The sequence below is a fragment of the Symphalangus syndactylus genome, chromosome 4 (genome assembly GCF_028878055.3).
Source record: "Symphalangus syndactylus isolate Jambi chromosome 4, NHGRI_mSymSyn1-v2.1_pri, whole genome shotgun sequence".
NCBI classification, from domain to species: domain Eukaryota; kingdom Metazoa; phylum Chordata; class Mammalia; order Primates; family Hylobatidae; genus Symphalangus; species Symphalangus syndactylus.
The window spans coordinates 95,617,253-95,630,704 of NC_072426.2; the positions used below are offsets into that span (position 1 = coordinate 95,617,253).

General features: G+C 43.2%; 1 protein-coding gene across 2 annotated transcripts in view; it reads left to right on the forward strand.

Annotated features, from left to right (window-relative positions):
• The window catches only part of POLR3A (RNA polymerase III subunit A), a 59,450-nt gene that overhangs the window by 21,895 nt on the left and 24,103 nt on the right, over positions 1-13,452 (forward strand). For both annotated transcript variants that reach the window (XM_055275593.2, XM_063637483.1), the window contains exons 11-16: positions 1,312-1,452; positions 6,288-6,357; positions 6,834-6,961; positions 7,151-7,289; positions 8,936-9,100; positions 12,072-12,244. In XM_055275593.2, the coding sequence (XP_055131568.1) occupies positions 1,312-1,452; positions 6,288-6,357; positions 6,834-6,961; positions 7,151-7,289; positions 8,936-9,100; positions 12,072-12,244 (816 nt within the window). The remainder of the gene's footprint in view (positions 1-1,311; positions 1,453-6,287; positions 6,358-6,833; positions 6,962-7,150; positions 7,290-8,935; positions 9,101-12,071; positions 12,245-13,452) is intronic.

Genomic DNA, 13,452 nt, shown 5'->3' on the forward strand with positions numbered 1-13,452 from the left:
CAGTCATCTCTTGGCATTCCCAGGTCCATACCTAGTTCATATTCAGATTTCCCCATTTGTCTCAAAAATGTCTTTTAGTGGTTTGTTTGAGTCAAGATGCAAGCAATGAATTCATTCTAATTAATTTATCATCATTGCCTGTGTTATTTTATTAGGCTACAAAATGGAACCCCACTTTTCGAATCTATCATTCCTTTCACATTTATTACCTAGAATTCTTATAATGGAAAATACCCACTTGTTAATTAGGTCTGTTTGCTTGCCCAGAGGTGCAGCTCATAAAGCAAAGGCTGTGTAAATGGTTAAGTCTTTGTCCTTTATTGTCATTTTGGGAAGTAAGAACTTAGTGCTCTCCTGTGTTCATGTGCTTAGGAAAAAAAAAAAATTTTTTTAAAAGAAAGGGCCAGGCGCGGTGGCTCATGCCTGTAATCCTGGCACTTTGGGAGGCCAAGGTGGGCAGATCATGAGGTCAGGAGTTCTAGACCAATGGTGAAACCTCATCTCTACCAAAATATAAAAATTAGCCTGGCGTGGTAGTAAATGCCTGTAATCCCAGCTACTCAGGAGGCTGAGGCAGGAGAATTGCTTGAACCCGGGAGACAGAGGCTTCAGTGAGCCGAGATCGCACCATTGCACTCCAGCCAGGGCAATAGAGTGAGACTCCATCTCAAAAAAGAAAAGGGGGGTAAGTGCTCAGTAACTTCCAACTAGATTGATTGGGGTTTTTTGTTTGTTTTGACTTTCTCTTTTTTCAGTGTCATTATAAACACATGGGTTTTTATTTAGTTGGTTTATTTTAATCAACTTCTGCTGTTAATCTTTTTGATACTTGAAACCATGACATCCTTGGCCAGTGGGAGCCTTCACATTGGCACCTTTGTTGAAATTCACTGCTTTGGTTCAATCTAATAAAGCTTCTCGAATGAGTCTTTTTTTTTTTTTCTTTTTTTGAGATGGAGTCTCGCTCTATCACCCAGGCTGGGGTACAATGGCGCGATCTTGGCTTACTGCAACCTCTGCCTCCTAGGTTCAAGCAGTTCTCTTGCCTCAGCCTCCCAAGTAACTGGGATTACAGGCATGTGCTACCAGGCCCGGCTAATTTTTGTATTTTTAGTAGAGATGGGGTTTCACCATGTTAGCAAGGCTGGGAATGAGTCTTAAATGATATATATCACCTGACAGAAAATACTGGAAATCTACTTTCTTAAGCCAGTGCCGAGTTTTCCAGGAAGCCATTTTTAATGTTTCAAAACAGAGAAGCTTTTGGATAAATGCCTAAGTCCTCTTCCTGTTTTGTTTTGTGTTCCACAGGCCAGGGTCAAGCCTCACAGGACCTTCAGATTTAATGAGTGTGTCTGTACACCCTATAACGCTGACTTTGATGGTGATGAAATGAACCTTCATCTTCCTCAAACAGAAGAAGCTAAAGCAGAGGCCCTTGTTCTCATGGGGGTACGTAGGGTGGCACAGCTCAGCTTTGGCATAACAGCTGCTTGAAAGGAGGCAAAGGGAAACTTACATGAAAACATCACCACAACTAACAATGCCAAAGAAGCCAGGCTGTTTCTGTTCTTTTTTTTTTTATTATACTTTAAGTTTTAGGGTACATGTGCACAATGTGCAGGTTTGTTACATATGTATACATGTGCCATGTTGATGTGCTGCACCCATTAACTCGTCATTTAGCATTAGGTATATCTCCTAATGCTATCCCTCCCCCCTCCCCCAACCCCACAACAGTCCCCGGAGTGTGACGTTCCCCTTCCTGTGTCCATGTGTTCTCATTGTTCAATTCCCACCTATGAGTGAGAACATGCGGTGTTTGGTTTTTTGTCCTTGAGATAGTTAACTGAGAATGATGATTTCCAGTTTCATCCATGTCCCTACAAAGGACATGAACTCATCATTTTTTATGGCTGCATAGTATTCCATGGTGTATATGTGCCACATTTTCTTAATCCAGTCTATCGTTGTTGGACATTTGGGTTGGTTCCAAGTCTTTGCTATTGTGAATAGTGCCACAATAAACATACGTGTGCATGTGTCTTTATAGCAGCATGATTTATAGTCCTTTGGGTATATACCCAGTAATGGGATGGCTGGGTCAAATGGTATTTCTAGTTCTAGATCCCTGAGGAATCGCCACACTGACTTCCACAATGGTTGAACTAGTTTACAGTCCCACCAACAGTGTAAAAGTGTTCCTATTTCTCCATATCCTCTCCAGCACCTGTTGTTTCCTGACTTTTTAATGATGGCCATTCTAACTGGTGTGAGATGGTGTCTCATTGTGGTTTTCATTTTCATTTCTCTGATGGCCAGTGATGATGAGCATTTTTGCATGTGTTTTTTGGCTGCATACATGTCTTCTTTTGAGAAGTGTCTGTTCATGTCCTTCGCCCACTTTTTGATGGGGTTGTTTGGTTTTTTCTTGTAAATTTGTTTGAGTTCATTGTAGATTCTGGATATTAGCCCTTTGTCAGATGAGTAGGTTGCAAAAATTTTCTCCCATTTTGTAGGTTGCCTGTTCACTCTGATGGTAGTTTCTTTTGCTGTGCAGAAGCTCTTTTGTTTAATTAGATCCCATTTGTCACTTTTGGCTTTTGTTGCCATTGCTTTTGGTGTCTTAGACATGAAGTCCTTGCCCATGCCTATGTCCTGAATGGTATTGCCTAGGTTTTCTTCTAGGGTTTTTATGGTTTTAGGTCTAACATGTAAGTCTTTAATCCATCTTAAATTAATTTTTGTATAAGGTGTAAGGAAGGGATCCAGTTTCAGCTTTCTACATATGGCTAGCCAGTTTTCCCAGCACCATTTATTAAATAGGGAATCTTTTCCCCATTGCTTGTTTTTGTCAGGTTTGTCAAAGATCAGATAGTTGTAGATATGCAACATTATTTCTGAGGGCTCTGTTCTGTTCCATTGATCTATATCTCTGTTTTGGTACCAGTACCATGCTGTTTTGGTTACTGTAGCCTTGTAGTATAGTTTGAAGTCAGGTAGCATGATGCCTCCAGCTTTGTTCTTTTGGCTTAGGATTGACTTGGCGATGCGGGCTCTTTTTTGGTTCCATATGAACTTTAAAGTAGTTTTTTCCCATTCTGTGAAGAAAGTCATTGGTAGCTTGATGGGGATGGCATTGAATATATAAATTACCTTGGGCAGGATGGTCATTTTCACAATATTGATTCTTCCAACCCATGAGCATGGAATGTTCTTCCATTTGTTTGTATCCTCTTTTATTTCATTGAGCAGTGGTTTGTAGTTCTCCTTGAAGAGGTCCTTCACGTCTCTTTCTGTTCTTAAATCCGACCACTAACTGCCTATATATCTCTCTTTTTATTGGTTTCTTTTGAGCCTTTGAAGAATCTCTCGTGGAAATTATAGTGTATACATGAGTTAGGGTCTGTAACAGATGCATTGAGGGGATTTTCTGGCCTATAAATGTGGGTTCTGGGAGAAAATGTGTACATGAGGGCCAGTTATGTCAAGATAAGAAAAGAATATAGCAATTTCAATGCTGGAGGTCACAGGGGAAGAAGATGTCCTACCTAAGTAAATTTTCCAGTAGCTGAAGATTCTTTAAGCACCAGCACATTTTATTGAACATTCTGAATGGAAACCTTCCTAAACTATATTACATACTTCGTCTTCTTAAAGGATGCAGTATTATACATAATGATAATAACTCTTACCACCACTTTATATGACAAATGCGTAAGGAGTGCCCAGTAGATGCTGCAGGAGATCGGTGATAGTGAGGCATGTGCCTGCTCTTAAGGAGCTTACAGTTGGGCTTTAACTGTTGGCACAGGCCGGCGCGGTGGCTCAGGCCTGTAATCCTAGCACTATAGGAAGCCTAGGCAGGTGGTTCACTTGAGCTCAGGAGTTCAAGACCAGCCCGGACAACATGGTGAAACTCCATCTCTACAAAAACTACAAAAATTAGCCAGGTGTGGTGGTGCACGCCTGTAGTCCCAGCTACTCAGGAAGCTGAAGTGGGAGGATTGCTTGGGCCCAGGAGGTTGAGGCTGCAGTGAGCTGTGATTACACCACTGCAGTTCAGCCTGGGCAACAGAGCAAGACCCTGTCTCAAAAGAAAAAAAAAAAAAAACCTGTTGGCACTACAGGTACTATTCACTCCTGACCCAGCAATAGCACAGTGGGACATGGCACCTGCTGTGTAGGATTCTCCCCTCCTGAACTTCATGATCCCTAACTATTGAGTATTTTAGAGCTTCGGGCTTTCTTTTTTCAGTATTCCAACCTCCTATATTAAGAACTGGTAAGTCTTATAGTTGTAAGTGTCCCTGCCTTCCAAAGCATTTATTACCATTTCTGATGTGATGCTTTTAACCTGTTTTGTTTTAGGCTTTTAGTATTGCATGTATCGTTTTGGGATTTTAAGTTGTATATATGTTTAGATTTATTTTCTTTTTCTTTTTTTTTTGTTTGTTTGTTTGTTTGTTTGAGATGGAGTTTCGCTCTTGTTGCCCAGGCTGGAGTGCAATGACATGGTCTCGGCCCACTGCAACCTCTACCTCCCAGGTTCAAGTGATTCTCCTGCCTCAGCCCCCTGAGTAGCTGGGATTACAGGCATCTGCCACCACACCCAGCTAATTTTGTACTTTTAGTAGAGACAGGGTTTCACCACATTTGTCAGGCTGGTCTTGAACTCCCGACCTCAGGTGATCCGCCCGACACAGCCTCCCCAAATGCTGGGATTATAGGTGTGAGCCACTGCACCTGGCCTTAGATTTATTTTCTATAATGAGCATATATTATTTTTGTAACAAAAAGTAATTTTTAGAATGCTGCTAGAAATAATAGCTATCAGCTTGCAACCAACCATTTAGACTTTGCTGCCGACTCTGCCATTGAGGATCCGTACTGTGGACATTGTGTTAAAACTGCATATTTCATTGGTTACAAATGGCAATAATAAAACAAAGTCTCCAAGGATTTTGGGGTAGAAGAATCCTTAGTTACCATGTGGACAAGTTTCCTCAAGTGAGAAAATACCTATCATTCTGATTTAGCAATGCTGTTCTCAGTGGAGTGCGTAGGGCTCTAATTTGGATGTGGGCCCAAATTACCCAGGAGACCTTTTCAAAATACATGAATCTCAGCCCCTTGCACTCTGCTTCTACCCTTAGACTACCTGTATCCACCTCAGAGAGAGTCTCTAAACCAGGAGTAAGAGCAGTCAGGCGGTGTGCAATAAAGAGGCACATCTGGCTGAATAGCTGTCTCCCACTCTGGTTGAAGGGTCCCTGCTTTGGATAGTGGCTCAGAAGTGGGTGGTAATGGGCCTTTGTCTGAGAGGACCCTGCTTTCTGGGTGAAAAGGCCCAGAAAACCCACAAATACACATGTGCATTTTCATATCAAGATTAGAGCAAGTGTACTCTCATACACACAGAGCCTTCTTTACATGAGTTAATTATGTTTTACTACCTAACACCCTTTTTTGCCCAACATAGGCCCTCATTAAATGCTTAATTAAATTCTGTTGTTGGATTGATTATTATTAGAACGTAATGTCTTAACCAAGGGACATTTAACAGTTCTGTCGTCATTGTGGACAAGTGTGGAATTGGTTGACTTCAGAGGTCACAACGCTCCTCATCATTCACAGAAATGAATTCTCTTTGGAGAAGCGCATATAGTAATAACAATAGGGCTGGGTGCAGCAGCTCATGCCTGTAATACCAGCACTTCGAGAGGCTGAGGTGGGAGGATCAATTGAGCCCACGAGTTCGAGACCAGTCTGGGCAACAAAGTAAGACCCCGTCTGCACAAAAAAAATGCAAAAACTTAGCTGGGCATGATGATGTGGGCCTGTAGTCCTAGCTACTTGGGAGGCTGAGCTGGGAGGATCACTTGAGCCCCACGAGGTTGAGGCTGCAGTGAGCCGTATTTGCACCACTGCACTCTAACCTGGGCTATAAGCAAGACTCTGTCTCAAAAACAAACAACAATAAAATCTTCTTACATGGGTAGAGTTTTTCATAGAATTCTGAAACTACTTCACTTGGTCTTTCATTTTGGTGTTGGTAGGACCCTCCTAGGTCAATCTTGCTGGTATTTTTTTCTCTCCCCTTAACAGATAAAGGAACTGGGAGTTAGTGACAAAGCTGGGATTCAGACCCCTGGCTTTCATTTCTCAGCCTCGTCCTTCTGCTACTCTGTATTTGTTCATAACTATTCAAAAACCTTGTGATTCAGGCTTTGGGCTGCATCATGCATCCGAGAACAGCTAACTGACCGCGCTTACTTTTCCTACAGACTAAAGCAAATCTTGTAACCCCGAGGAACGGGGAACCACTGATTGCTGCTATTCAGGATTTTCTAACAGGTAGGTTGGTGAAGTTCACTTGAAAGGAGACTTCTGACTGGAACACAGTGTTCCTCATTCATAGTGATTCATGTGATGACTTGAAAAGCTATTTTAATAGCCTGTGTTTAATTTGGTTTTTTGTTTACTAAGTTTGATCATGAACCTCCCCGTGGTTTTTTTTTTTTCTTTTTTTTTTTAATTGGTTGGTTATTCATTAATTTGGCAAGTCTTTAGTGAGCTCCTCTCATGGACTGGGCATTTTCTAAACCTAGTGTCTGGCTTAGAATCTGTCCACTTTGCCTGGGGATACAGCAGTGAACAAAACAAAGTCACGTTCCTGTGGAGGTAGATCCTAGTTGGAGGAGAAAGCCAGTAAGCGGCTGTTTGTTTCAATTCACGCTGTTGGTCATGGTTCAAATTTATTTTAAAATTGAAACCTTGCAGTATTCTCACAATTTCGTTTTCTTTGTTTTGTGTTGGTTCCTAATGCTTAGGTGCCTATCTGCTCACTCTCAAGGACACTTTCTTTGATCGAGCCAAGGCTTGCCAAATCATTGCTTCAATACTGGTTGGCAAGGATGAGAAAATTAAAGTTCGCCTCCCACCGCCTACGATCCTAAAGGTGTGTGCGGGAATTGTGTGTTGGTGCACAGGTGTGTGTATGTGTCCGTGGGGGTAGACTGGTGAAATGAGTGGAACCGTGTTGGTGCCAGGCTTGAGTGCAGTCCCTGGGCCGCCTGGCTTTGTCTACTGAAGGGGGATTGAGACCAGGCTTAGCCCACTGACTCTCAGGCTTCCTCCCCTCCCTCAGCCTGTCACCCTGTGGACCGGAAAGCAGATCTTCAGTGTCATCCTCAGGCCTAGCGATGACAATCCAGTGAGGGCCAACCTGCGAACCAAGGGCAAGCAGTACTGTGGCAAAGGGGAAGATCTCTGTGCCAATGATTCCTGTGAGTGGACAGAACTCGGGTGGGGAGGAGGAGGAACGTGACAGAAAAGCAAGTGGCTGGTCATCAGCTTTGCTGGTACCTTCGCGAAGCAAGCAAATTCATTGTTTCTCTAAGCCTTGGGTGGAAAGTTTTTTCTTCAGGAAAATGTAGCTGGTATTTCTTCTCTCAGATGTAATTCCCCATTTCTCTTAAAAATAGAGATCATGTAGACATGTGATGCAGTGGTTAGAATGTTCTCTCTGTGTTTTGTCTTAAGTGACTAGTTTTTCTCACTTAGTAGTTTGTCTTTATTTTGTCATCTTTTTGGGGGGGGCAATAAACAAGGATTTTACTATTTAAGGCATTTAATTTTTTTTTTTTTTTGAGATCAAGTCTTGCTCTGTCGCCCAGGCTGGAGTGCAGTGGCGCAATCTCAGCTGACTGCAACTTCTGCCTACTGGGTTCAAGCGATTCTTCTGCTCAGCCTCCCGAGTAGCTTGGATTACAGGTGCCCACCACCACGCCTGGCTTATTTTTGCATTTTTAGTAGAGACGGGGTTTCACCATGTTGGCCAGGCTGGTCTTGAACTCCTGACCTCAAGTGATCCGCCTTGCCCTCCCAAAGTACTGGGATTATAGGCGTGAGCCACTGCACCCAGCCAGGATTGATTTTTCTTTTTTTTTTTTAATAAAGACAAACAGGTTCTCCCTACGTTGCCCAGGCTGGTCTCGAACTCCTAGGCTCAAGCAATCCTCCCACCTCAGCCTCCCAAAGTGCTGGGATTACAGGTGTGAGCCACCACACCCAGCCAGGGAAAGGATTTACATGCAAGTCATCTGAGTCTGTCTAAACTAGTTCAACGCGAAGTGCAGTCCACGGAGCCCTGCTGTTTAGCCAGCATCCATTGAGTTACTTTCTGATGTGAGCGCATTCGCTCACCCAGACCACTACCAAGCAGTTCCCCGGCAGCCTAGTTTGAGTAGCACTGATTTAGAATGGGCTTTGCTAGTGAGACCTTGGGACTAGAAATGGATCTCCAGGACTCTGTACTGAAGAACTGAATTGCAGAGTTCTTCTGAAGGTCAGGATTTCTGCTGTCTTCTAATGAAGAGCAAATGTTTTGAAGGGCACTGATACTCCTCAGGTTTATTTCTTTGGAAATATGCTCTCTGATCTTTGAAATACTTCAGCTTCTTGTTTTAGACTGTGTTTTGTTTCTTTTTGGATATGAATTTCATTTGGTTGTTATATAGGCTGTACATGATGGTACCTTTGTTAATATCTTATATGAGTAACAAATTGTTTATAGTTTATAGAGCACTTCACTGTATGTTATTTCATCTGATGCTCAAAATATCCCATAACATAAAGATGACAAGTGCTTGATACTGTTACCCACAGTTCACAGATGAGGAGAGTGAGAGTCAACTGGTATATTTCACGGTTAGGACTACACATTAACTGGAGTTTTTATATTTTTCAAAAATTCCCAAGTTTTCCTTTAACCCCTCCCCCCCACCCCAAAAAAAAAGCTTTGAGGAGAATTCCTGTTTGTTCTGCCTTATGTGTCAGTATGGGAACATATTGTCTCAACTGTCTCAAATTCATTTTGGAATAAGGCAAAGTAATAAATAATTGTTGTCTAAATATATAATCATTCTTCCAGATGTTACAATCCAGAACAGTGAGTTGATGAGTGGCAGCATGGACAAAGGAACCCTAGGGTCAGGATCCAAGAACAATATTTTTTACATTTTGCTGCGAGACTGGGGGCAGAATGAAGCTGCGGATGCCATGTCACGGCTCGCCAGGCTGGCTCCTGTCTACCTGTGTGAGTATCTCAGCATCCTTCTTTTAGTTAAAGCTGCAGTTGTTAGAGACTTAAGGATTTATGTTATTTTTTCTTTTACTGCCATTTCATCCCCACCACACATATACATACAGAAAAAGATACTCGTTCCAGGCTAAATCATGTATGCTGTTATTAATGAAATTAACTCAGTACTGAATAGTTTCACAACAGATTTGAATTTGCTTTTCAGTTCTCTTCTCAAAACCAGCAGTAACTCCCTACACTCTTCTAGACAGGGTTAGATTATAAAACATCCTTGATGGGCTGCTTCCAAGGTACCTGTGGAAGCACTAGAACACTCGGGGCTGGCTGTCCATGATTCAGTTCTCCAAGATTACTCAATATTTGCCTACTATGCTTTCACTGTTCTATTTTTTTTGTTTGTTTGTTTGCTCATGCTTTGAGTGGGCCATGAGTCAAGTGATGTTTGCATGCCCCCAAAACTTTATTCTACTCTTATACTTGCCTGGGTATACAATTTTAGATTGAAAATTATTCTCCCTCAGAATTTTGAAGGTACTGCTCTACTTTCTTCTTGCTTTCAGAGTTGTTAACGGGTATCGTCATTCTTATTCCCCAGTTTTTGTATTTGATTTTTTTTTTTTGAAGATAGGGTCTTGCTCTGTCACCCATGCTGGAGTGCAGTGGTGTGATCGTGGTTCATGCAGCCTCTCGAGCAGCTGGGACTACAGGCATGTGCCACCATGCCCAACTAAGTTTTGTAGAAATGAAGTCTCACTATGTTGCCCAGGCTGGTCTTGAACTCCTGGGCTCAAGTGATCCGCCTGCCTCTGCCTCCCAAAGTGCTAGGATTACAGGCATGAGCTACCATGCCTGGCCCTTGAATTGTTTTTTCATTCTAGAAACTTTGAGAATCCTCTCTGTTCTCACTCTGAAAGTTCACAACAATATACCTTTGGTGTGGGTCTATTTTCATTCACTGTACTAAGCACTCGGTAATTTCTTTTAATCTGCAACTGTGTGTCCTTCCATTCTGGAAATTTTCTTATGTTATTTCTTTAATAATTTTCTCTTTTTTACTTTCTCTGTTCTTTCTTTTTGGAACTTCTGTTAATTACATATTAGAACTCCTAGATTAATTATCTAATTATTTATCTTCTTTTCCGTTTGCCATCTCTTTATTCTAGATTCACTTTATCTTTTAATACTTCTGTTGATTTTTTAAATTTTATCACTATCATGTATTTAATTTCCAATAATATTTTTCAATATTCTTACTCACAGGTAGTGTTTTTCTTTTTTTTTTTTTTTTTTTGAGACGGAGTCTTGCACAGTCACCAGGCTTGAGTGCAGTGACGCAATCTCAGCTCGCTGCAACCTCCGCCTCCCAGGCTCAAGTGATTCTCCTGCCTCAGCCTCCTGAGTAGCTGGGACTACAGGTGCCTGCCACCATGCCCGGCTAATTTTTGTGTTTTTAGTAGAGACGGGGTTTCACCATGTTGGCCAGGGTGGTCGCAAACTCCTGACCTCAAGTGATCCACCCACCTCGGCCTCCCAAAGTGCTGGGATTACAGGCGTGAGCCACTGCGCCCAGCCTGCTTTGTTTTTAAAGCTTTCTTATTTTGATCCCTGAATGTATCTTCTCTCATCACTCTGAGAGAATATTATTCACAGTTTTATTATATTTGCTTCCTGAATTTTCTGTGTCCTTTTAGGTTCTTTTTCCTGTGCATTTGTGTCTTTTGTCTTTCATGTTAAAATCTTTCCTCAAACATCTGGTGGTCCTTCAGGAGTAAGGACTGAAACACTGATTGGAAATGGAGCTGACTGGCTGATGGACCTCTCAGTTTTTTTATTGAGGAAAAAAATCTATGGAGGGGCTACCCAATATCCTTATTAGTAACACTTTTCTCTAGGGAAGCTTGATTTCCCAGAGATGTCTTTTGCAGTCTCCATCTCCTAACTTAGGTTAGAGACCTGGCTACTGGGATTCCGGGAGCTGCGCAGGGAATCAGGCTTAGGGTTCTCAAGCATGGAATATACAGACTTTCCTTCAGTGCTCTTGTTTACAGTTATTTCATCTGCCTGGTATTCCTAGACCCAGAGCCTCTCTGATTCCATTTCGCTGGGAGTGAACTCCCATCTCCTACAGGAATAAGGGCCTGGAGCCTTCCTTATACAGACTTTCCACTAGGTTTCCTTGTTTCCAGCACATTCGTCATCTCCAGCATTTGCAGAACCTAATGATCTCATTTCTGAGCCTTTCCAGGCCCATTAGTCCTCTCATCTACAGATACTTGTAGGTCATACCTTCCTATCCTGCTAAGCCAGAAACCACTCATTCACTCTCTTTATTTCTACATACAGTATATTGTGGCTAGGATCAATGGTGGCATCTAGTTCCATCAAAGGTGGAGAATACTTTTGTGTATGTGTCACACAGGGTCTTGCTCTGTTGCCCAGGCTGGAGCGCAGTGATGTGCTTATGGCTCATTGCAACCTCCACCTCCCAAGTAGCTGGGACTACTGGCATGTGCCACCATGCCCGGCTAATTTTTTAAGGTTTTTGTAGAGACGAGGCTGATCACAAACATCTGGGCTCAAGCGAGCCTCCTGCCTCAGCCTCCCAAAGTGCTGGGATTACGAGCCTGAGCCACTGCACCCAGCCCTCAGGCCACCCTTTAGTGTTTAATGTCACTGTGCTTTAGATAATAGTTGGAAACAGTATTGTGTTTCCCCACCAGATCGTAAGGTCTCTGAGAGAAGTCAGTTGAGTCTTAGTCATTTTGTGTAACTCCCTAATGACTGAGAAAGAAAGCCATTATTTAATTGAATTGTGATGAATTCTGTGAAGATATACACTTTTTTATACTTTATACATACGTAGTTTATATATAGTACAAACTATATCTAGCAGGCATAAATTATATTTAGTAGGTTTGCTGAGTCTCATTTATGGCCCTTTCTTCCTGCTGTACCAACTCTACAGCTAACCGTGGTTTCTCAATTGGGATCGGTGATGTCACACCTGGCCAAGGACTGCTAAAGGCCAAGTATGAGTTGCTGAATGCTGGCTACAAGAAATGTGATGAGTACATCGAAGCCCTGAACACGGGCAAGCTGCAGCAGCAGCCTGGCTGCACTGCTGAGGAGACCCTGGAGGTGAGCCCAGCCCTTTGGTTCAGGGTCGCCACTTTCCATGCACAGTGGCTAAGGTGGTGCCGTCTGGGGTTGTGCTGAGCCATGAAGAGAGGTAGCAAAGGAGTGGGACAAGTCAAGGCAGTGGCGTCTGTCCTGTTGGGGCCCTGGGCTCACTGTGTGTGTCCTCATTTGTTTCCTGAGGGTAGGGCCTTTCATCAGATCCTCATGTCCCTCCTAGCTTTCACATCCAGGTGTTGAAAACATAGCCATCTGTTCATTCAGCCACACGGGGCTGCTCTTGTTCCGGTGGCACACTCAGGTCGCTTCTATAACTGGTACTTGAGTGCTCCTGCCTTTTCTATTTTCAGCATCCTTCAAGTAGAAACTGACACCACAGCTCTTTGGTTTTTGGGGGTTTGTTTTTTGTTTTTGTTTTTGTTTTTGTTTGAGACGGAGTCTCACTCTTCATAGTTTTATGAAGCACTCCAGCCAGGCTGGAATGCAATGGTATGATCTTGGCTCACTGCAACGTCTGACTCCCTGGTTCAAGCGATTTTCCTGCCTCACCCTCCCAAGTAGCTGAGATTACAGGCACATGCCACCATGACCAGCTAATTTTTGTATTTTTAGTAGAGACAGGGTTTCACCATGTTGGCCAGGATGGTCTCAATCTCCTAACCTCGTGATCCATCCGCCTCAGCCTTCCAAAGTACTGGGATTACAGGTGTGAGCCACTATGCCCAGCCAGTTTTTTTTTTTTTTTTGAGACGGAGTCTTGCTCTGTCACCCAGGCTGGAGTGCAGTAGCGCGATCTCGGCTCACTGCAAGCTCCGCCTCCCAGGTTCACGCCATTCTCCTGCCTCAGCCTCTTCGAGTAGCTGGGACTACAGGCGCCCGCCACCACGCCCGGCTAATTTTTTGTATTTTTAGTAGAGACGGGGTTTCACCATGGTCTCGATCTCCTGACCTCGTGATCCGCCCACCTCGGCCTCCCAGAGTGCTGGGATTACAAGCGTGAGCCACCGCGCCCGGCTGTTGTTGTTGTTTTAGGATGGAGTCTCACTTTGTCGCCCAGGCTGGAGTGCAGTGGTGCAGTCTCATCTCACTGCAACCTCTACCTCCCGGGTGCAAGCAGTTATCCCTGCCTCAACATCCTGAGTAGCTGGGATTACAGGCACCCACCACCATGCCCAGCTAATTTTTTTTTGTATTTTTAGTAGAACGGGGTT